Genomic DNA, 23,815 nt, shown 5'->3' with positions numbered 1-23,815 from the left:
AGAGAGAGAGAGAGAGAGAGAGAGAGAGAGAGAGAGAGAGAGAGAGAGAGAGAGAAAATGTTTACACCAGAAAACCCCCTGCATCATTTTATCAATAACATTTACTTGTAGTGTCCTCATGGGCAATCACCTTTGCTGTCAGTGATTTCCTTTAGGCAAATTACTTAAGTAAAAAGTGAGGTAAAAATTTGAGTGGCAGGGTAATAAATTTACACCTGCCTTAACCTCAGACAGGCACATAACAGATACTGCTTTTGCATTAAATGGAAAGGAGGACAGTAAAGTGTAAGCAGCATTTGTATCAGGGATATTATAGAAATACATAGGCAACATGATCTTCATATGTTTAAATAATTAAAATTCAGATAAAATTCTGATTTGGAAATTCGCGATTAAGACTTAATTTATTCAACCAATATGTCTGACTTATTGTATAAAACATTGAAGCTTAAAAATTCAGCACTATTTAACCTCAGTTGGTTTGGTCATTTGTTTCAGTTGCAATGTTGACCGATTATCCAGTGAATCCTCTGAACTCTCGCGTTTCCTTTGGAATCACAAATAGCCCACACAGAAAGGTAAGAAGTGTAGGGTGCTATTGAAAATAGACAAAAAAAATTATTAACACTATTTATCAGTATATAGGACAGATGGGTGCTGTTTTTACATTTTACTCCAGTGAATATATGCTACACCTGCTATAACCTACTTTACTTTAATAAGACAGATAAGGTTTAACCCTTTGAGTAAACTCTACGAGGCAGTTTTCCGGACAGGAATTAGACTTTATTTCAGTCCTAGACTAAAATAAATGTAAAAGCTGTCCAAACTGAAAACAACTTGCACTGACATATCTTTAAATACATCAGTGCTCTTTGTTTTGCCTCAAAATGCACAAAAGTTATGTTTTTAGTAAGACATGTTTGTTAAAACGACTTATATTTAAAATATTTATATAATATAATATTTAATAAAACTAAGGCCTAGTCCTGGTTTAGGATAATCCATGTTCGGAAAACCACCACTACATTTATTATTTAATTATTTAATTAAATAGTTATATTCATTATTAATACTAATTATGTAAAAAAATCCACGTGTGGTTTTATTGTGTTTCCTGTTTACCCAACAAATTATACAAACAACATTAAGATATTAGAAGTTTTCAATGTTTTTCAGGCCAGCAGGGACCCCCAGTGCATGTAGTCTATCAATTAGGACTTACACACAGTGTTATGATGATATACAGTACTGTGCAAAAGTCTTAGGCCACCATAACCAGCTTTGTTGTTTTAGCAAAGTTTTAATGTCAATCCAAACTACTATCTGTTTTGTATGAACATTTCTTTTTGGTTACTTAATCATATCTTATTTCTTGTGTTATAGTTAGTAGTTTTTAATAAGTTACTTTGGCTTCTTGGCTTTTGTAATCAATCAGCTGATATGCTTTCCTGACATATACTGCCATCTGGTGGTGTAAAATGTTGCATGATTTTGGCAAGGTGCAGTCAAAGGGGGACAATCTATTCCAACCAACTCAAGTTCACTGATATAATGAAAACAAAGTAAATATATATATTTATAAGCAGTTTTATCTGTTGTTAATTATGATTTGTTTTATCTTTAATTTCAGCGGGGCTCAAGCTTCAGGTCAGGGAGTCTTCGGAAGAAACCCCAAAGCTGCTTTTTTGGGGTTGAGACGTGTGCTGAGCTGGTTTGGAAAGACTGGGAGCCAGGTTTAGAGTATACCAAATGTCTGTATCTTAAAAGCATTCGTGGAAAACTCCAGAAACTCAGCTTTAGGTCAGTAAATGATGTCTTAAAACAATGATATCAAAAAGCCTAAAAGTTTATAATTACATTAGCTGCCTGAATGTACTGACAAACTATATTGACTGTGTCAATTTCAGACCTCCTGTGTCCAAGTTCTTCAGCACACTGTTTCCTCAGACCATTCTTTTGAGCCCAGGAACATCTTTTTCCCTCCCAGTCACTTTTCGTCCCCTTGAGAAGGTAAAGTTTCCTTCATCTGCATTTAATATGGAATAGCATTAATCCTACCATAAAATAATTTAATATAATACATTTCACAGCAGGTAGGTACCTCATTGTTCAAGACTTAAAGACCTGTAACTTACTGCATTAATTAAAGTGCAACTATGTAAGACAAGGCTCCCCTATGTGGTTGAAAAGTGCAAATGTCTGTGATAGCTTCGCTGTGGGTAGGGCAATTCACATAAATTTGTTGACAGAACCGCTGAATGCAAAAAATCCTTTTAAGGTCGAAAAACTACAACGTGTGGCTTTAATATGTCTTTTTAATGTATTCTCATTCTATTGCCTTCCCCTTCTAGTGTGAATACGTGGACACTATTGAGTTTGAGGGTAAGGAAGGCAAATTCCAGGTGTCTCTACGTGCTGTGATTCCTCATCATGCTTTGGAAGTACCAGACACTGTTAAGCTTCCACCCTGTGCTGTCCAGCACAGCTCCCAAACCAGCTTTCTCTTTCGCAACACTAGGTAAGCATGAAGACTTACTAGATTGACCCAGAAAAAAGCCCAGCATATGTAAACTCCTTAAACACTGTTTAAAAAGTGTCTCAGGGTGAGATATCAAGAAAGTGGTTAATAAAATGACAAAATTTTGATTTAATTAGGATTTACAGTTACAGTTATGTTGTTCTGTTAATGAGGTTTAATGAGTTTACTATTATTGTAAAATGTGGGTGAAATAGTAATAAAAAATGAATATAACATAACATACTGTATGTTTTCCTTTCAGTAAGCTACAGACAGGATTCAGGTGGTCTGTGGATCCTCCGTTCCAGCTCTACCCTGAAACTGGACAATTAAAACCTGGAGAAGAGTGCAAGGTTACAGTACAGTTTAAACCTAAGGAGGTTCTTGTGTACCAGGCTGAGGCCCGCTGTGCTTTCGGTGATTATAAGGAAAGCAGCTGTACTGTACTTCTGTATGGGCTGTGTGAGTAAACTATATGATGTATCATTTAAATGAGAAGTTTTCTGCACCTAACAAAATGTGTGCTCTAACCATAGAGCAGTGTAGGTGTAAGGAGTCTCCCTTTTTATATGGAATAAACGAAAAATGACTTTAAAAGTGTTAAACCAAATTATTTCAACAGCCAAGTACCCTCATCTTCAGATCATCTCCGCTGAGCAGGAGGAAGGCTGTAAGGTGCTTGAGTTTGACAGTGTGGCAGTGGGAGATTCTCTTGAAAGGCATTTTGAGATCTACAACCCATCCACTGTATGTTTTCTTTTACCCATAAATTACCTATTATTCAGATGTATCTTTTTTGATCTTACAATCAACGTATTTCTTTGTTAGGTTAGCACTACATTCAGACTGTCCTGGTTGAGACGACCTGCTCTTATGGATGTGGTGTTCCGTTGTGATGTGCGTGAGGGACGGATTGAGCCACTTTCAGTGTTAAAAGTCCCTGTCTGGTTCTCCCCACTCACGGTGGACAGCAGAAGTGTGGACTATCTCTGTCTTACCTGCCCTGGGGCTGTAAGCAAAGATCTGCTTAAAGTGTCTGGATCTTCCTTAGGTATAGTATATAATATATTATATACTATTATATAATTAATATTATTTAATATTATTCAATTCAATTCAATTTTATTTATATAGCGCTTTTCACAAAAGTCAATTGTTTCAAAGCAGCTTTACATAAATAGAAGCAGTGAAAAGCACAGAAAACGACAGATAGCACAACAAAATACATGAAAGCATGAGCAGTTAAATTTGCTGCGGCTATGACTCAATATTATAATTGCACGTATTACTAAAGCAACGTATAGAAGAGGAAGCTAGGTAAAGCCCAAAAAGGCTGCCTCCCCGGGGTGAAAAACCCCCTAGGAGAAAAAAAAAAACCCCGGGCTTTTATCCGAGGAAAAATAAGTCCTAGGAGGGAAAAACCCTTGGGAGAACGGAAATGGAGATTTAGCGGAGATTAAGCGGTTCTGCCGGTGATCGTTGGTCAGGTATCAGCTGGGCATAACGTTGAAGGACAGCCAGTAGATCAGAGGTGTGCCGACTTTCACATCTACCGGGACTGGGTCTGTTTGTCTCGTCCTCGGGTCGAGGACGAGACAGGGAGAGAAAAACAAAATCGTATTAGCGTAGCGGCCATTCATATGTATTGAAGTGTCACACAGTGATGTGGTTTAACTCAGCTTAGTTCCAGACAGACTAAATATTGCGGCATAATTATGTTATCCACAGTTGAGGATTTAGCAAATTGGGGGCCCAATGCGAGGGTATATATGGTAAATAAGGGTCACCTTCCGATCTTTAAGAGAAAATGAAACCTGACGACCCGTTTGACTAAGGCCTAAAGCCCCACTGTCGTCGTTAATGCAGGTTCAGTGGCCAACGGGTCTATATTGTATACCATTTACAGGACCAGGAGAAAACGCCAAAAAACATCGCAACCCGACCATACGTGTTAACCCGTTTGACTAAGGCCGGAAGCCCCACTGTCGTCGTTAATGCAGGTTCAGTGGCAAACGGGTCTGTATGGCATACTATTCATAAGACTTACGATAGCGCCAAAATCGCAACCCGACCATACGTGCCAACCCGTTTGACTAAGGCTGAGAGGCCCCACTGTCGTCGTTAATGCAGGTTCAGTGGCAAACGGGTCTGTATGGCATACTATTCACAAGACACACGAAAGCGCGAAAAACGCAACCCGACCATACATACCAACCAACCCGTTTGACTAAGGCTGGAGGCCCCACTGTCGTCGTTAATGCAGGTTCAGTGGCAAACGGGTCTGTATGGCATACTATTCATAAGACTTACGATAGCGCCAAAATCACAACCCGACCATACGTGCCAACCCGTTTGACTAAGGCTGGAGGCCCCACTGTCGTCGTTAATGCAGGTTCAGTGGCAAACGGGTATGTATGGCATACTATTCACAAGACACACGAAAGCGCGAAAAACGCAACCCGACCATACATACCAACCCGTTTGACTAAGGCTGGAGGCCCCACTGTCGTCGTTAATGCAGGTTCAGTGGCAAACGGGTCTGTATGGCATACTATTCACAAGACACACGAAAGCACCAAAATCGCAACCCGACCATACGTGCCAAACCGTTTGACTAAGGCCGGAAGCCCCACTGTCGTCGTTAATGCAGGTTCAGTGGCAAACGGTGGCAAACTATTTAATGCAATTCATTTTAAGTGTTCATGCAGAACAGGTTTTTATTTATTTATTTGGTTGGTCTGTGTTATGACCGTGAGTGCTTTGTTCCGTGAAAATAACTATTGCGAGTTAAGAACCTTTACTAGACAAATTATGCGAATGCTTTGTTGAAGAGAAAAGTTTTAAGTCTAGATTTAAAATGATCGACTGTGTCTGATTCTCGGACATCGGTTGGTAAATCATTCCAGAGCTTAGGGGCTAAGTAGGAAAAGGATCTTCCACTTTTAGACACTTTTGATAGTCTAGGGATAATCAATAGGCCAGAATTTTGCGACCGTAGTGTGCGTGATGGATTGTATTCTGATAGTAATTCTCTAAGATATGAGGGTGCTAAGCCATTTAAAGCTTTGTAGGTTATTAGTGATATTTTAAATTGGATGCGATATTTAACTGGTAGCCAGTGTAAAGATGCCAGAATTGGGCTTATGTGGTCATACTTCTTAGATCGAGTAAGTACCCTTGCAGAAGCGTTTTGAACTAGCTGAAGCTTGTTGATCTGATTTGAATGGCATCCCCCGAGTAGCGAGTTACAATAGTCTATTCTAGAGGTCATAAAAGCATGAATAAGCTTCTCTGCGTCAGATGTAGACAGTATATGGCGTATTTTTGAGATATTTCTAAGATGGAAGAATGCTGTGCGGCAGACGTTGGCGATATGACTATCAAAGGATAAGTTGCTGTCGAACATCACACCTAAGTTCCTAACCGTGGAAGATGGCACCACAGTACAGCCATCTATGTGCAATTTGTAATCTGACATATTATGTTTGTAGCGATTTGGTTCAATAATAAGTACCTCTGTTTTATTGGAGTTGAGCTTAAGAAAGTTATGTGCCATCCAGTCACTAACATCGCTAATGCAGTCTTTTAGCTTAGAAAACGTGTGTGTTTCGCTGGGATGCGAGGAGATGTAAAGCTGGGTATCATCCGCATAGCAGTGAAAACTTATGTTATGTTTCCTGATAATGTCTCCTAGGGGTAACATGTATAACGAGAACAGGATAGGACCTAAAACTGATCCCTGCGGTACACCGTATTTAACCAGGGAGTGATATGACTCTTCCTCATTTACATAAACAAAGTGATAGCGATTGGTTAGATATGACCTTAACCAGGCTAGCGCCTGACCACTGATACCAACATAGTTTTCTAGTCTATTGAGTAGGATTCTGTGGTCTATTGTGTCAAATGCTGCACTAAGGTCTAGTAATATAAGAATTGAGATTTCACCACGATCGGATGTTAATAGGAGGTCATTTGTAACTCTAAGCAACGCTGTCTCTGTGCTATGGTGGGGCCTGAATCCTGATTGGAACTTTTCATATGTACTATTATTTGTCAAGAATGTGCGTAACTGGCTTGCCACTACCTTTTCTAATATTTTCGAAAGAAAAGGGAGATTTGAGATTGGTCTAAAGTTATTAAGTTCTCCTTGGTCAAGCTGTGGTTTTTTAATCAGCGGTTTAATAACTGCTAGTTTGAAAGCTGTTGGAACGTATCCTATTTCTAGCGATGAGTTAAAGATGTTTAGAACCGGGGTTGACACTACAGGGAATACTTCTTTAAGTAGTTTTGTGGGAACGGGGTCTAATATACAGGACGATGATTTGGATGATGTGACTAGTTTAGAGAGCTCATCTATTGTAGTAGGTTTAAATGAATCAAGATGTTCGTATGGTAGTCTAGTGTTAAGTGAACTAATGGGTAGAGTGGTGGCTGCCTGGGTAGCTACGATGTTTTCCCTAATAGCCGAAATTTTGTTAGAAAAGAAGTTCATGAAGTCGTTACTATTGTGTTGAAGTTTACTATTGGTTTCTGTTTGTTCTTTGTTTCTAGTCAGTTTCGCAACTGTGCTAAAGAGGAAACGAGGGTTATTATGATTCTCATTTATAAGCTTGCTAAGATATGTAGATCTGGCGGTTTTAATAGCCTGTCTGTAGTGTTTAACACTCTGTTTCCATGCTGCGCGCCATACTTCTAACTTTGTGCTTCTATAATTTCTTTCCATTTTTCTAGCTGCCTTTTTAAGGGCTGCTGTGTGATGGTCATACCATGGAGCTGGCGGTTTTTCTTTGAATCTCTTTTTTCGAATGGGAGCAACGGCATCCAATGTGTTAGAACAGACATTGTTTAGGTTTTCTATTTCAATATCTAAATCGTCACTGTTATCTGCTACATGTTTCATTTGGGACAGGTCTGGAAGAGTGCTAATAAAGCTATCTTTAGTGGTGGAAATTATTGTTCTGGCTAGTCGGTAGCATGTTGTAGATTGAGTGATCCTATCTAGAAGTACAGTGTATGACACAAGGTAATGGTCAGAAACTGCATCACTCTGAGGTGATATTTCGACGTCATTAATATTGAGTCCGAGTGACAGAATTAAGTCTAATGTGTGATTACGAGTATGCGTTGGCCCTGTCACGTTTTGTCTAATATTGAGAGAATTTAGAACATCTATAAACGCACGTCCTAACGCGTCTTTTGGGTTGTCCACATGGACATTAAAATCACCAACAATAAGAGCTTTATCTACAGTGACTACAAGCTCAGATAGGAAATCTGCTATTTCATTAAGGAAATCTGCATGGTGGCCCGGTGGTCTATAGATTGTCGCTAAAGCAAAAGAAAGCTGTTTGTGGTTACGATCAGTTATTTCCATATTTAACAACATTACTTCAAATGATTTAAATTTTAGCTCAGATTTTTGGTTTACTTTAAAAATTGTGTTGTATATTGTAGCTACACCACCCCCTCTCCCCTTTAATCGAGGTTCGTGTTTATAATAATAGTCTTGTGGGGTGGATTCATTTAAACTAATGTAGTCGTCTGCTTTAAGCCAGGTTTCTGCTAAACAGAGTACATCTAAGTTTTGGTCTGTAATTATTTCATTAACAATAGGTTCTTTATTGGTAAGCGATCTAATGTTAAGAAGGCCGAATTTTAACATTCGAGATTCATCTGTTAATGTATTGTTTTCTAATTTTATTTGAATCAGATTTGTACCAGATGTAACAAGCGGTGCCCTGTATTTATTTGTTCGGGGAACAGATACAGTTGAAATTTGCTGATATTTCGGTAAGATTGACTTGAAGTGCTGGGATATAAGTGGTCTTGACATATCACGGCAGCTAACAGATGGACGGTTAAGCCGATCCGTCTGTTTCCTGACCTGGGCCCTGGATAGTCAGACTATATCAGAATTAAGACTATTGATCAGCTTTTTAGTGAGTATAGCACTTCCTTCCGATGACGGATGAAGGCCATCTCGGGTTAGGAGAAATGGTCTTCCCCAGAAATGCTTCCAATTGTCTATAAACCCTACGTTATGCTGAGGGCACCACTTTGACATCCATCCATTGAGAGACACTAATCTACTATGGGGTGGTTTCCCGAACAGGGATTAGACTAGTCCTAGATTAAAATAAATGTTAGAGCTGTCCAAACTGAAAACAACTTGCAGTGACATATCTTAAAATACATCAGTGCTCTTTGGTTTACCTCAAAATGCACACAAGTAATGTTTTTAGTAAGGCATGTTTGTTAAAACTAGTTATATTTCCTAATTAAACTAAGGCCTAGTCCTGGCTTAAGCTAATCCCTGTCCGTGAAACCACCCCTATGTGTTTCATCTCCCCGGTAGGCGGGGAGGGGACCAGAGCATATTACATTGTCTGACATTGTTTTTGCAATTTCACACATCTCCTTAATATTATCTTTGGTGATTTCCGACTGGCGGAGCCTAGTGTCATTCGTGCCGGCGTGAATAACAATCTTAGAAAACTTCCGCTTAGCATTAGCCAGCACTTTAAGTTTGGATCTAATGTCAGACGTTCTGGCTCCCGGTATACAGTCGACTATGGTGTTTGGTGCCTCAATGTTAGTGTTCCTGAGTATAGAAACTCCAATGACCAGGGCACCTTTAAAAGGTGTTTCAGCTGGTATACTCCTTAGGGGATCGAATCTGTTAGAAATTGTCGTTACGTTATGGGTCTTAGAAGGACGCCTTATATGACTATGGCGCCTAACAGTCACCCAGTTTGACCGCCGACTTGACTCTGATGACGGAACCGAGCCATGTGTATTTTGATAAACACTATGCGCGCTCGATACAGTATTTGTAATATTTATATTAGCATCTGATGTCGGAACCGAGCCATTAGTCTTTTCGCTCGATAGATTATTTGCGACAGTAACATTAGCGGTTTTGCTATCCTCAACTAGCGTTCGGATGCGCGATTCTAGTTCAGCAACCTTCTCAGTTAACCTTAATACTTCAATACACTTAGTGCATGTAAACCCCTCTATGCTAACAGCAGAAGCTAAACTATACATGTGGCAAGTAGTACATGTTACAATAACAAGCGGAGTCTTACCGCTTTCATGCTGGGCGATGGCGTCTTCGTTTACCCGAACGCGGTCCCCGGAGCTGCATCGCGTGGGGTGTTCGGTTGTGACATGCCTCGGTCGCCTGCGAACGTCTGGGGCCAGGGTGATGTTTGGCTTGCTGAATCTGCGAAGGCCGGGCAGCGGTTCCTCCACAGCTTCCCGATCGCTTTCATGTCGTTCACGGTCCGTGAAGCTGCATCGCGTGGAATGCATGTTTGTTGCTCGCTTGTGGACGTCGGAAGGCAGGGTGAAGTGGGCGCTGTACCTCGCCTTGGATCTGCTAAAACCGGGAAACAACTCCTCCACAGCTTCCCGCTCAGGTGAGGATAGGTCAGAAAAGCATATATCAGATGAATCCGCCATTAGATCGGAAAATGCTAGCTTCAGCCTCCACCATGTGGATGCTAGCGGGCTATATGCTAACACTGGGTGTTTATTAGTGATAAATAGTTTCACGTGATAGTACTGCACAATAATCGTCACGGTAAAGTATTCCTATGTAAAACTAATAAGTTATATTATATAAATAGGAATAAGATGGTAAAAAGAAGCTTTTAGATGATGAACTCGACGGAGCAACGATGCAGGATCTGTTCAGCGTGACGTCACAAACCGTGATAAATTCACTATAATTTCTTCCAAAATAAAACAAATAGAAAAACTAGCTCCAGTAGCTTCAGGTCTATTGTCTTTTTTAACAAATGTACCCCCACTCTAAAGTCGATTTTATAGCCCCACAGTTATACATTTTCAAATGTTGCACATATTTATATATATAAACTGTGAGGATGTTACATCATAAACACCCTGCTGGCATGTAGGCACTGATAATGAATGTTATGAATCATCAAATTGGTTAAAAAATGTCATGTTTAATAATCTTGTTCTGTAGGACCAATCGTGTCTCTAAGTGCCTCTGTGCTGGATTTTGGTTGTGTCGAGGAGGGCACAGAGGTCAATCACACGCTACAAATCATCAACTCTTCTGCAGTGTTGGCATATTACCAGTTTGATGTGGACACTGGCAGCCATAGTGTGTTCAGTGTTGACCAACCTTGCGGCACCCTGCCAGGCAACAGCAAACTCACCTTGCATGTGAAGTTTCGACCACACCATCCTATTGCTCATCACAAGACTCTGACCTGTTTACTGCTGCACCGGGTGGGTTGTTCAATCCATACTTTTATCCATCCATCAATTGTCTTCTGTCGGTCAGATGTTTTAGATGTCGGTCATGTTGTATTTCTGTTGTCTTTAAAGGAGCCACTTTTTCTGGATTTGATTGGCACCTGTCATTCAGAGCAGCTAAAGCCAGCCATATTATACCCGAGACATCTCATTGTGTACAGGTTAAATCTGTTAAGGGGACTCACATTTTACCCTCCAGACTTACTGAGTGCCATGTTGGAAGAACAGAAATTAAAAGTAGATGATAGCGGAGCATTGCTAATGCAGCAGGTATGTGTGTGTTTGTCTTTTTGATAAAATTTTCTTTCTACCTGTCATTAATTTAATTTTTTTTTGGCTTTTAAGTATTCATACAATTAAACACGTGCAACTTAAGACTAAAGGTTTTGTTTTCCAGGGTCACTTATATTCATCCCAAACTTATTTATTAAAGGGACACTACACTTTTTTTTGAAAATATGCACATTTTCCAGCTCAGACCGACGGAAAATTAAAAGTTGCGATTTTCTTGGCCAATATGGCTAGGAACTATTCTCTCATTCCGGCGTAATATCAAGGACTTTGCTGCCGTACCATGGCTGCATGAGGCGCAATGATATTATGCAGTGCCAGAAAATAGTCCCCTGCTATTGAAAGTTACCAATGGGACTATTTTCAGGAGCTGCGTATTATCATTGCGCCTCCTGTAGCCATGTTACGGCAGCAAAGTCCTTGATTATTACCCCAGAATGAGAGTATAGTTCCTAGCCATATCGGCTTAGAAAATCGCAACTTTTAATTTTCCGTCGGTCTTAGTACACAATCTAACTACAGAGCACTCAAGTTTTAAATAGGAAAAATATCGAAACTCATTGCTTACTTTTGAGTGCAATGCTAAATGGTCTAATCAGATTCAATGGACTATGCTAAGCTATGCTAAAAGTGGTACCGCCAAACCCTGGTAACTATTATACAATTCAAGAGGTTAAACACTCAGATACTCTTATCCCACAATGTCTAAGCTGTGAGATTCTTGGATTTAAAAGCAATTGTCCATGGCCACTTGATTTAGTTCCTTTGTGCCCTGTGCCAGAAACATTTCTTAATTGTTTTCAGTTTATTGTAATCTTTTACAACTATGCACTTTTCTTGTCATTTTTATGGATTCCAAAATGGTAAAATCAAATGTTTTTTCAAAATGTTATCTGAGGTGGAAAATTAGCATATTTTCAAAAAAAAGTGCAGTGTCCCTTTAATGTTTAGGTCTGGGTGCTTGGTGGGCCAGTCAAGATCTTTCACACTGAAAGTCACTTTTTTGGTCCATCCAATTGTATTAACATTTTTGTAGTAGATTGTTTTAGTAGTAAAGTTGATTTTTTTGCACCTGTTAGTAGATGTAGCTGAAAGAGTCAAATCTATTTATAAGAAGAGAGTTAGCCCAAACCTTATGCCATGTAGTGTAATATATCTTGTGGATCTCACCTTTAGATTCCAGCAGAACACACTGACAACTCCTCACCCCTCTTCACCCCACGCAAACCTCTGGAGGAGTATTTCCACAAAAATTCAGCACCTGAAGCAGAACTAGACATTGAAGACAACTCATCTAAGTTCTGCAACCTTCATGTTACAGCTGAGCCTCCTGAGCTCCTTTTTTATGAATGCGGGGCATCTAAATCAGTTACCATCACAAACCACACCAAGGGCAAGATCTGTCTGGCGTGGACCCGTGGAACTAACTCCTCTTTCTCCATCACTCCTCTCTGCTGTGAACTGGGCCCTCTAAAGTCCACAGCCTTTATGGTGACATATAATCCCAACCAGCAGAACAACTTCCATGCAGAACAGCTTGAGTGTTTTGCTTTTTACAAGGTAACGTGCGATAGAGGAGAATTTGTCGGAGTAAATAGTATAAGTGATGCAATACATCTGTGTTTAAAAAAAAATATATCTTATCTCCAGGTTCTGAGGGACCATAAATATGTAAATGATCAGACTTTGTGCCCGCCATGGTGCCTTACAGTCAGGGTGAGCGGTCACTCATTCCAGCCTGGAAAAGAGCACTTTACCCCCAGCTTCTCTCTTCAGCACTCTGGAATAGTGAGTTTGACAATTCTGATGTCATTATGATAATATGCTGTAATGAAAGTTTACTGTAAGTTTAAACATCAACCATTTTCCTGGGTCTCCTGTGTAGGTATTTCCTCCTCTAAATAAGGTGTCATACCGCAATATTCTCCTGCAGAACACTGGAGACCTGCCACTGATTTTCAGACTAGACCCAGAAGAGTGTCCCTCAGTGTGTGTGCTGCCACCTAGTGGTCTGGTGCCACCTGGTCAACACCAGATTCTCACATTTAGAGCTACTCCATCTCAGGATCACCCTGCCAGTATGCCTTTGACATTACAGCTAAATGCCAGCCCTAAACACAAACAGGTTAATACAATCTGCATGTCTCATCATTTACTTACCCTCATACCATCCCAGATGCAAATGACATCCTTTCTTTAGTTTTATTTTGTCATGTTACTTTCTTTTTGGGGGGTCAACATGGCAAAGCTATGAGTTCAAACATTAACCATTTTCATAGTTTGGTGAACTATTCCTTTAAGACATTAAGTAACATTTTCGAGAATTTGGGAGAATGACGTTTCCTGGACCATCTTAGAGTATTCATAAAAATTAATATTTTTGTACCGTAGGTGCTGAATGTTGTTGCTGTTGCAGAGAAACTTTCCATGACCATGGAGGGGGGTGGAAGTCTGTCCTTTAAGCCTACAGCGGTGGGCTCCTGCTCTGAGCGAACGCTGTGGGTGAAGAACTTGAGCAGGGTGCCGGTGGAGTTCCTGTGGAGGCTCTGTGGATCGGACCGAAGAGTTTTGTCTGTACTGCCTGGAACAGGGATGCTTCAGCCCAATGAATCTAAAGTGAGGCCACAGCGTTTGTGTAGTGTTTTGTAGTCTCAGCCTCAGATGTCATGCCCACGGACTGTTGGCTGAACATCTGATGCATACGGCACACTCAGCTGGAAACATTAGCAGCTTCGAAATCGTCCTCTGATTGGTTGAAATATAAAGGGTTCCGGGAGGTGTGTGTGTCGCTTTCTTTAATGGTCCGCCTGAAAACAACACAAAGTCGAAAGTATGCAAAGTTCAAGGCATAAAAAGTTTAGCTTGATGCAATTAGTGGAATCTAAAAGAGATATTTTAATGTGTTTGCCATTGTTGTTACAATCTTCAGAGATGAAGATTTACTGGTAGCACAACAGTCTGTTATTGTGGAGACATTTCCTCACCCCTAAACATGACACGCACAAAGCAAAACATGATTGGTTACTTTACTTGTCAGTCATATGGCCTCTCATGGTTCCTTGATACTTAAGACTGGAGCTGCGTCCCAATTCGCCTACTTATACTATGCCCTAATAGTATGTACTGTGTTGGAAAAGTATAAACTTTTGAGTGCAGAACGAAAGAGTATGCACCCACTGGGACATTCTAAAACAAAACAAAAGTAACGACTATTGCCTGGATGACGCCGTGATCCTTAAGAAATTCAAACATCAAAATACAACTCATCTTTGCATTCAAGCATTTCTTCATTTATTTTTTGTCATGTAATTATTGATACAGTGATGCATTGTTTATTTAATTTATAAATTCTGTGTTGCACAACTAAACGCGGTGAGTTGTGGGTAATATCAGCCATTTTATTGTCTATACTTGTGTCTACACTTTGAATTTGCACCTAAAACAGTAGACGATCCAGGAACTTTATGGATACTTTTTTCAACATACTAGATTTTAGGGGTACGTGTTTTGTGGCTCAATGGTTTAAGACATATTAATGAAAGAGTTTGTTTGTTTTAGGAATTGAAATGGTCCTTTGCTCCTAAGGAGGAGACAATGTACTACATGAAACCTAGTCTTATGTTCTGGCCTCTCCAAACACCAGAGTGTAAGAAGTCCCGCCTTACAATGAAAGCAGTTGGATTGGCTTCCAAAGGCTCTCTACAGGTGTGTTATTTCAATAATGTAACCACTACAGCAGATTTGTAATCTCATTGATCAGGTTACAAGTATGCAAACAATAGACAACAAAAAGTGTATGAGATAAAAAATGCTTCTTCTTCTTCTCAGTCCTTTGCCAGGTAAATTTCCTATATACATTATATAGGAGCGTAAGAGTTAGAATATGATCCATTTTATTGATGATCCAGCATCTAATAGGCTTTATGCCCAGCTGCACTACTTCCTGAAATTCAGCCAGCTCCTTGTTTCATGTCTGCCATTATTGGACAAACTGATTAATCCAGGTGTGCCTGACCTCAGTAGTCACAACAACAATAATCAGACACACCTGGATTAATCAGTTTGTCCAATAATGGCAGACAGGAAACAAGTAGTGCAGCAGGGCATAAAGCCTATTGAAGCAGGGTTTACATTTATTCATTTTGTTCATAGCGACTTGCATCAATAATGTCATGGATTGCCATTCATTTCACTAAATCCTCAATACATTTACTTTTCATTATTTATTGTTTCAATTTTTATACATAAAAAATTTCAGACTTTCAGTCCTACCTCTCAGACGCCCACCGCACTTATATAAGATTTAGTGCCAAAAAGGACATTTGCTCTTTTATTGTATTGTGTTCTGCACCAACTCGACAGCTTTGTGATATGTCTGTGTGATATATCTTAATGTTCTAAAATGATTTATCCCAGGCCGAACATCCTGTTATAGATCTGGGCGAGGTGCTTTTCGGAAGCTGTAAGTCATTTGATGTTCCTCTACTGAATGACAGCTCCTGTGCCTTCAGTTACTATCTGACTGCTCAGCAGAGTGTCACAGTTACAGACTTTCCTGAAGACATGACTCAAGATCCTTTGGGTAAGAGACAGATAAAAAATGTATACTCTGATTTTGCTGGTGGAAATAGTTTCATTGACGACTCATCGTTCATTCATCCTTGACCCTGATGTTTTCAGTTCTAGAGATGGAGAACGTAAAGGGAGTCATACCTGCTCACTGCAGGTTACAGGTCCACTGCACAGTGAGACCGGCTCGCAGGGCCCATTACTGTTGGACCGTCAGTTACTACATCCTCAATGCATCTGGTAGTGAATAAAAGTTTTAAAAAGATTGTTGTTTCTGAACCAAGTTTTTATAGTGATATACAAAGTTATGTTGGTCCACATGCACGAAACCAGATTAATCCAGCCTGGATGAGTATGAAAATTTGTGCTAGTCTAAGCAGATCAATTTAGAGGTGACCAAAGGAAATGTAAAATCGTGAATCAGATAATACTTGCTCTTTAACAAATCTATCACAACAGTTCTACACTGCAAAAAAATACTTAGTATTTTTGTCTTGTTTTTAGTACAAATATCTACAAATTCTCAAATTAAGATGCATTTTCTTGATGAAGAAAATAACCTGATATTATGTGTAGTTTTTAGACAAAAAACATAACATTTAAGTGAATTTGTGCTTAAAACAAGCAAAAAACAAATCTGCAACTTCTTTCTGAAACACTTAGTTCAATAACATATCAAGAAAAAGTCTTCTTACCGCATTGGCAGAGGTTTTTATTTGGTTGTTTTAAGCACACATTTACTTAAATTTGATGGTTTTTTCTAAAAACTTAACTTATTTTCTTAGGTCATTTTGCTCATCAAGAAAATACATCTTGATTTAAGAATATTTAAATATTTTTACTGAAAAAAAGACAAAAATACGAAGTAAGAATAAGAAAGTCATTTTTTGCAATGTAAGCTCTGTCATAAAATCATATTTTTTTAATCAGTATGTGTCCTTCCTTATGCTACAATATAAAAATGTATTTTTTTCTGTTCTTTTTTTCTCTATCCATCTTGTTGTGTAATGGTCAGGATCTGTTTGGGAAGAGCCGTACGCAGTGTGTCAGATCCAGGCAGAATGTGTGTTTCCCACGCTAGAGGTGACAGACGTCCGGAGCTGTGGCAGTGTGGAGAGACTGAGCAAATTTCAGCTGTGGCAACTCTTCAATCTGGACACACTCAATACTTACCTGCGCAGAGATCCCAGTCCATCTGAGCTCACCTTCAGAGTGCCCACTAGACACAGGTAATACTTTACAATCAGAACACAAGCCACACACCCTCATTTCTGCACTTTCAGCATATTCTGTCATAGACTGTGTAATTGTAGCTTTGTTGTCATTAAAACAGACTCTCTCTTAACCTTGCTGTCTTTTGAATATAAAAACCTCCTACAGTCTTCAACGCTGCCCTACCATCTTTACCTCAGCTGTGTTGGATTTTAACTTCAGTGCTGCACCCTTGAGCTCAGAGCCCTCCAGTATTTTGATCATGTTTAAGAACACAGGCAGTATTCCTGTAGAGTGGTGAGTAATCTTAACATAAATATGGCAACTTTTCACGCCAGTGGATTTTTAGAAAATAAATTGTCTTAAAGGGGACATATCACGAAAATCTGAGTTTTTCCATGTTTTAGTGCTATTATTGGGACCCCAGTGCTTCTATCATCCTAGAAAATGTGAAAAAGATCAACCACCCAGTAACTTAGTTTTGGTAAACCAATCTCGTCAAGCATGTGAAAAATAGGTCATTGAAATTTGACTCCCCTTGTGATGTCCCCTTGTTATCATGAATATGATAAAATAGTTAAAACTGTCTTTCAGGTCATTTTTGTTTCCCGAGGACCAACAGATTGAGCTTGAACACTGGGCTGAGAGTGGAGAATTCAACCCTTCTGAGCACCATCTGATGATGGTTCAAGAACACAGACTCTTCTCCATCTCTCCACGCTCTGGTAAACTCCAGCCCAGCCACCAGAGGGCAGTGCAGTTCACATACAGGTCAGGCAAAAAGCACAGAAGTCGCTATATTCGATAGATACACCAGATGTCGCCTTGGGGTTCTAAGCATGCGTCAAAACCGCCATGTATTATTTTTAGAGAAAGTCGATTTTCTTAATATCAAAACTTTACATTTTCTCTGGACTCAATACATGTCTGACCACTGGAACCTAGAAAATCGCATTTATGACGATTTATGGTGATTTTATTTCTATTACACCTTTGCCTACAATGAAGCTGATGCAGGGCTCCCGCATTCGTTCCAATGAACTGCCATAGCCAATTCGACATCTAGTGTACATGGCTCTATTCAAGAGGTTCTCAACTCTGGCTCTCCAGATCCACTTTCCTGGAGAGTATAGCTCCAACCCTGTTCAAACTCACCTACCTGTAACTTTTTTCTCTGCATTCCAATTCAAATACTATCGGTACTTAATAGTAGTCAAAATTAGATGTAGTATGTACCATCTCTATAAATTTACTCAAATGTCCACACTTTCCCATAACAAAAACTGTACATAGTTTTAAGGCATAGGGCATAGTAGGCGAATTGTGATGCAGGCTATTATTTCTGAACTTTCTAGTATACCTTGATTACCTCGTCCAGGTGGGTTTGATCAGGGTTGGAGCTAAACTCTGCAGGAAAATGGATCTCGAGGGCTGAGTTAAGAACCTCCACATTATTTTATGTTAACAAAAGTTTGATTTTCTTCCAGACATGACTTTGTAGGAACAAACCGTCTTCCTATCCTGCTAAAACTTTCACATGGAAGAGAGATACTGGTGAGTCAAATAATTTTTTTATTTTTTGCAGCACATCCATCAATTTCTAAAAACATACAAATATGCTAAAAAATTTATAAAAAAATAAATATGCATGGTTTTCCACTGTTCTTCAGCTGAATTTTACAGGAGTAACCGTGGAAAGAGATCAACGGTACATTCATCTTCCTTCCAACAGGCACACATTTGCCCCTGTGGCCATTGGAGGATTCAGTCCCCCTAAACAGGTCAGTGTAACTTTGACACTTTAAATTGTGACTACACTACCTAAAGATGCTTAATGACACATATGCATGTTTAATCTGTACAGGTGTATGAGCTGTATAATGCAGGTGCTCTTCCTCTGAGATACCACATTGACACCACTCCACTGGAGCAACTGATGGAGGAGAACTTCAGTCATCCAGTCTTACAGTGTCTGAACCCTAATGGAGAGCTAGAGCCAGGACACACAGCTCTGGTGGAGTGGATCTTCTCACCACTGGAGGCTAAAACATACAGTGTTAGTTTCACCATAACATACTCTTAAAATGATTCTTTTCCTGCTGAAAAGACAAGCCTCCATTTTGGTCCAGGCTGGTAAATGTGGGTCTTGTAAATTTACAGGTAGACATTCCAATTCATGTGGTGGAGGGAGACAGCATGTTTGTTACCTTTGAGGGTCACGGCTTTGATGAAAGAAACCCGAAACCCCTTCAGGTGAAAGATGGATGTATAACTGTACCTTGCACGCAAAAAATTCCAATACCCGGACAGGTACGAAAAGACAATTGATGATACAAGATACACACAAGAAGTCTTCAACAGAAAATAGAAATGCTGTATGTGTGTGTAGGTGGTGTTCCTGTCAGAAGAGAGGGTGTGTTTCGGTGATATCACGGTGTGCTCTCGAGGTACCCGCATCTTATTTTTGACCAATGTCTCACATACAGACCAAGTCTTGTATAAATGGATTGTAGACTGCCAACAGGTAAGTACATTTAAAGGATTACTTCACCTAAAATTAAAGTCATTATTTACTATATTTAATACTGGCATGACATTCAATAACTATAGCTGTTTTTTTTTTTGTTTAAAGGAAAACCCAACCATTTTTCAATATTTTACTATGTTCTTACCTCAACTTAAACAATGTACTTTATAATTGAACAAATATATATATGAACTATTGACTACATGTAACCTCATTGACTGTAGACTATAAACATAAGTCCTGAGAGCGGTCGTCTCGCACCAGGGGAAAGCGTTCTCAGCATACTTACAATACAGACTTCAGGCACCCCCACTTTTTACCAGCAAGACCTCATCTGTGAGGTGACCAATGTGATCTTATACACACTCATGCACATATATAACACTATTGTTTGGGACTTTATATCTGAATGTTTGGTGCTCTCTTTGACAGATAACTCTTGAAGAGAAGCTAACACGGTATCACAAAGATCTTCAACAGTGGGAGGAAGAAACAGAGAGACAGAAATATGAGTTTACTCTTACTGAGAGAGATCTGATACAGGCAAATCAACTGAATAAATTCACTCCGGTCAGACATCACGTTTAAGTGGTTCACTCAATACCATTTCACGTCCCATCAACTGTTATTAAACTTTTTTTATTGACCTCTCTTGAATTAGGAAAGCACAGTGTTTGAACAGAAAACAGGTACCAAAAAATACAAAGTAAGCAACAAAAAGAAAGAGACGATTTTAAATAAGTCTTATATATAAATGCGTCATCATAAGTGTGGCTTAAGGTTCCAGTCAGCTAAAGCAATGCTTATTTATTTTTTGGTACAATCTGATAGTAAATTAAATATTAATATTCATTTTCCATGTGGCAGACTCTTCCACCCATCTGCAACAGTGATGAAGTGGTGGGTCCCTCCTCGAGACCCAGTCGGGCTGAAAGACGAGCCCAGCAGCAGACAGGCCTGCAAAGGAAGAGATGTCCTGAGCCGCCCCGTCCTACATTACTCCACCTTGGAGTTTCTGCCCGCTCACACACCCTAATGGAGTATCAGGCACATTTCCCAACTCAGTTCAATACACATTACATTCAGAGGTACAGTGGTGTCCTAACCGGAGAAGCACATGAAAAAATCTAGACTGAAAAATTTTGATTTTAGTTTAAAATAAACTGATGCTATTATTTATCAATAGTTGTTAATTTTAAGTCAATCACACATTAACGTAATATTTCTCTTTTCTTATATTTCTTATGAAAACTTATTTAGGTCAAGGGACCCAAAGCATTCCCAATCCACTAATGATCAGTGCTTCCATTGTCCTGCAGACCTGCCCCCTCTCATCCATGGTCCTGAGATAGACATCATCACACATGTACTCACCTCTGCACTTCGGTATCTTGCCATCTTATTATACATCTCTTCTTTTTTATTAAATGAAAATGTGTTTTCCCAAAAAGTCTTAATGGGAACTCATTGGTGATTTGGCGGCTTCTGCAGAAGTCTTCTAGATGATCCTCAGTTCCAGGAGGCTCTGGTAGAGGGCGATACTGAGCAGGTGCCATACTTCACACAGCTGCGGCCTGCACCTGCTCTCACCGCACAAACATCACCCACCTCTGCTGCAGGCCGCCAGGACCCTGGAAAAATGTCTGATGTGTCCAGTGCTATTGTAGCAGACACTAATACAGGAATTCCCAGCACTGCAGACACAATGGAGAAAAGTGAATGTGACCAGCAGGATTTTCTGCAGGAGTTTGAAGAAGAGTTAAGGATGAAAGTGCAGGAGTCCATTCGCAGGTACACTGGATTAAAGAGCCTTTTTAAACAAATAGTCTTTTTATGCGTTATTGGGTATAACAGGCTCATGAATATTTCAAGTTCAGGTGCGCACGAGAAGGAATCCACGCACGTACCAAGCTATTTTGGGCAAAGTGAAGTCCACGAACCCTCTCATGCAAGGAAAAGCACATAAAGCGAATGTTAATGTGAAACTATGATGCTAATAATAATAATTATCTCCAACCATCATAATGAAAGCCAGCTATCGGCCATATGTCTGATGATCGTCAATACACGATAGTATTGTCTATCTGCACAACCCTATTATAAAGTACACATTTTACACAGTAACGTCAGTGTCGTTTTTTAGATATGCTGTAGCTATGATATATGAACTATGGTAATCTACTTGATGTTTATTTTACATGTTATCAGAAATTAACTACTCTAAAAGGAATCTGTTGTTGTTGATTCTTTGCGAAGTTTACCAGAAGTTACGTTTGTTCCACGAAAGCTGTTTGTTTATGTTGTTATCATTTTGTCTATGTCCATTGCATATCGCGTCATTTTACTTCCTCTGTGGTCTAAGCTGTTCTGGGTCAGTATGTCTACTTTAAAGTGTTAAGTGTAAATGCAGATATCGAATATAAATCACTTTTAAAAGAAGATGCAAGCGGGTCGTCAATAAAATCAGATACAGGCAACAAATCGAAATTGGGCATAAACATTTGCAGTGTAAATCCAGCCTTTGATGACCTATTTTACATGTCTCAGCTTAAGAGACAACTATATAAAAGCCATTCATAGGTTTAATTCTTCAAGTAAAAAAAAACACTGTGGCTGGGTGACAAAAAAATTTGAGTTTGGGGCAGGGCTCGCGAAGACCAGTAAAAAATGTTTTTCATTTTGTAATCTTGTTCTCCCTTTGTTTTTGTTTTTTTCTGTAGGCTGCCTGAGTTTTGTGACCTGGTGGAAGATGTTTTGCTCAACACTTTACAGAATCTAATGATGGAGGCTTTCTTGGGTGAGCTGGTGCTGACAGCGCGACCCCGAATCATTGCTCTTCCACCTTCCTCTTCTAGGTGCCATTTATATTTTATGTACATAAATCCCATTATCCCATTTACCATCTATCCTTCTGATAGTTAAAGAGATATAAGTTAATACTAGTTCTGTTTTCTATTTTATGTGTAGGAGAAACAGCCTTGGCCCCAACAGAGAGTCCAGTGCTGAATATAAGAGGAACAGGGAGTAATGGCACCAACTTTTGACCAGCCCCAACATTGCACCTCTGGCCGTACTCTCAAACCACAGTAGCAATGAGCTTCATTTAATACTCAGTATCACTGTTTAACATTAAACTTTTTTCTAAATCACAACTAAGAATGAGCCATTATTTATCTACATACTCGCGGGTCCCTTTACATGCAAGGGTCCCTTTAAATTTCCCCTCTTCTGGTATGTTATGTACTTCATGAAATCCACCAGCAGAGGTCAGACTAACCCATTTCATAAAAATACCTTTCCAGTTCCAGTATGAGCTCCCTTAACACTTCAGATGACTAGAAGATATCTATGATGATGATTGACAGTGTGTTTTATAATCCCGCATGATGGTGCACATGATGCAATGCATTTCTGTTGAATGTCCTATCAGATACTAAGTAAGTGTGATCATATATTCAGCTGCGAACATTGACCTATATATTGGTCTCTCCTGGGCCAACGCAGAGGGGCCAGAAACAGATGTGGAGCAGAGAGATTGAGAAAGCTGCGAGCGCAGGAGGGGTGAGGGGGGCGGCTTTATTATAAATCTTCTCCAAGCTTGGCTCTTGCATTGTCAAAGGCCAGCAGCAACACGTTGTTCTGATTATGTGTGTATATGTGTGTGTCTCTCTCTCTCTGTGTGTGTGACAGTGCTGGCTTTGTTGTCACGTCCCTCTAGCAGTTGCTGGAAATGTTCATCCATGACCAAAGAAAAGACAAAGTCCAACTCTCTAAAGCTTACATCATCTCAGGGTCTGTCTATGAAAGATGATCCGCCCCCATTCAGCTCCTCACAGACAGAAGAAAAATAGGAGCATTTTATTCCCAAGTATGTGATTGTATTTCGTAATGACCATAATTACTGTAATGAGTCCAGCTTCACGTCAGCTCTACAACTGGGTCAGGACACTAGTTAAGTATTAGAGCACCTGTTTTTTTTTATTCTTTTAAAATGTTATTTTGACTCCAGTCTTAAAAACAAAATTGCATCTGAGGTCCTCAATAAGTTCTTTTAAGGACCTTTGATTTAAAACCTTCTCTGGAAACCAAATATGGCGCTGCAAGAAACTCTTTTTGCTCCTTTTATTTTTAAGATTATCTGGCCTTATTTTTCCTCAATAGTATTCAGCTGCATTGCTGCCGATGCATCATTTAGTTGAACTAGAAGTCCTTTTTAGTAGAAAAACTTATTGTCTAGCTCCATATCCTTAAAGGGATAGTTAATCCAAAAAATGAAAATTCTGTCATCGTTTACTCACCCTCATGTTGTTCTAAAACCTGAATCTGTTTTTGGTAATACTTTACTTGATGGGGTGTTCATAAGACTGACATGACACCTTCATAATCATGGCATGACACGTTTC

The 23,815-nt window shown here is 39.6% G+C and overlaps 1 protein-coding gene across 1 annotated transcript; it reads left to right on the top strand.

The window, feature by feature from the left end:
* The first annotated feature begins 503 nt into the window (after nt 1-503).
* On the top strand, nt 504-23,263 carry cfap65 (cilia and flagella associated protein 65). The gene is given in 33 exon segments (XM_065293388.2): nt 504-578; nt 1,634-1,803; nt 1,911-2,013; nt 2,355-2,521; nt 2,784-2,983; nt 3,144-3,268; nt 3,350-3,572; nt 10,518-10,786; nt 10,886-11,083; nt 12,281-12,664; nt 12,755-12,892; nt 12,990-13,229; nt 13,496-13,720; nt 14,663-14,809; nt 15,521-15,686; nt 15,785-15,913; nt 16,689-16,902; nt 17,054-17,182; nt 17,480-17,656; nt 18,373-18,439; nt 18,556-18,666; nt 18,750-18,941; nt 19,046-19,195; nt 19,275-19,409; nt 19,637-19,753; nt 19,845-19,982; nt 20,074-20,118; nt 20,280-20,500; nt 20,673-20,798; nt 20,904-21,203; nt 22,133-22,267; nt 22,380-22,498; nt 23,103-23,263. Coding segments are annotated over 33 exon segments (5,496 nt in total).
* Nucleotides 23,264-23,815: the final 552 nt, after the last annotated feature.

Source organism: Paramisgurnus dabryanus, chromosome 15, assembly GCF_030506205.2.
Source record: "Paramisgurnus dabryanus chromosome 15, PD_genome_1.1, whole genome shotgun sequence".
NCBI lineage: Eukaryota > Metazoa > Chordata > Actinopteri > Cypriniformes > Cobitidae > Paramisgurnus > Paramisgurnus dabryanus.
The sequence above is the reverse complement of the archived record's forward strand: the minus strand, read 5'-3'. Positions and strand labels throughout refer to the sequence as shown.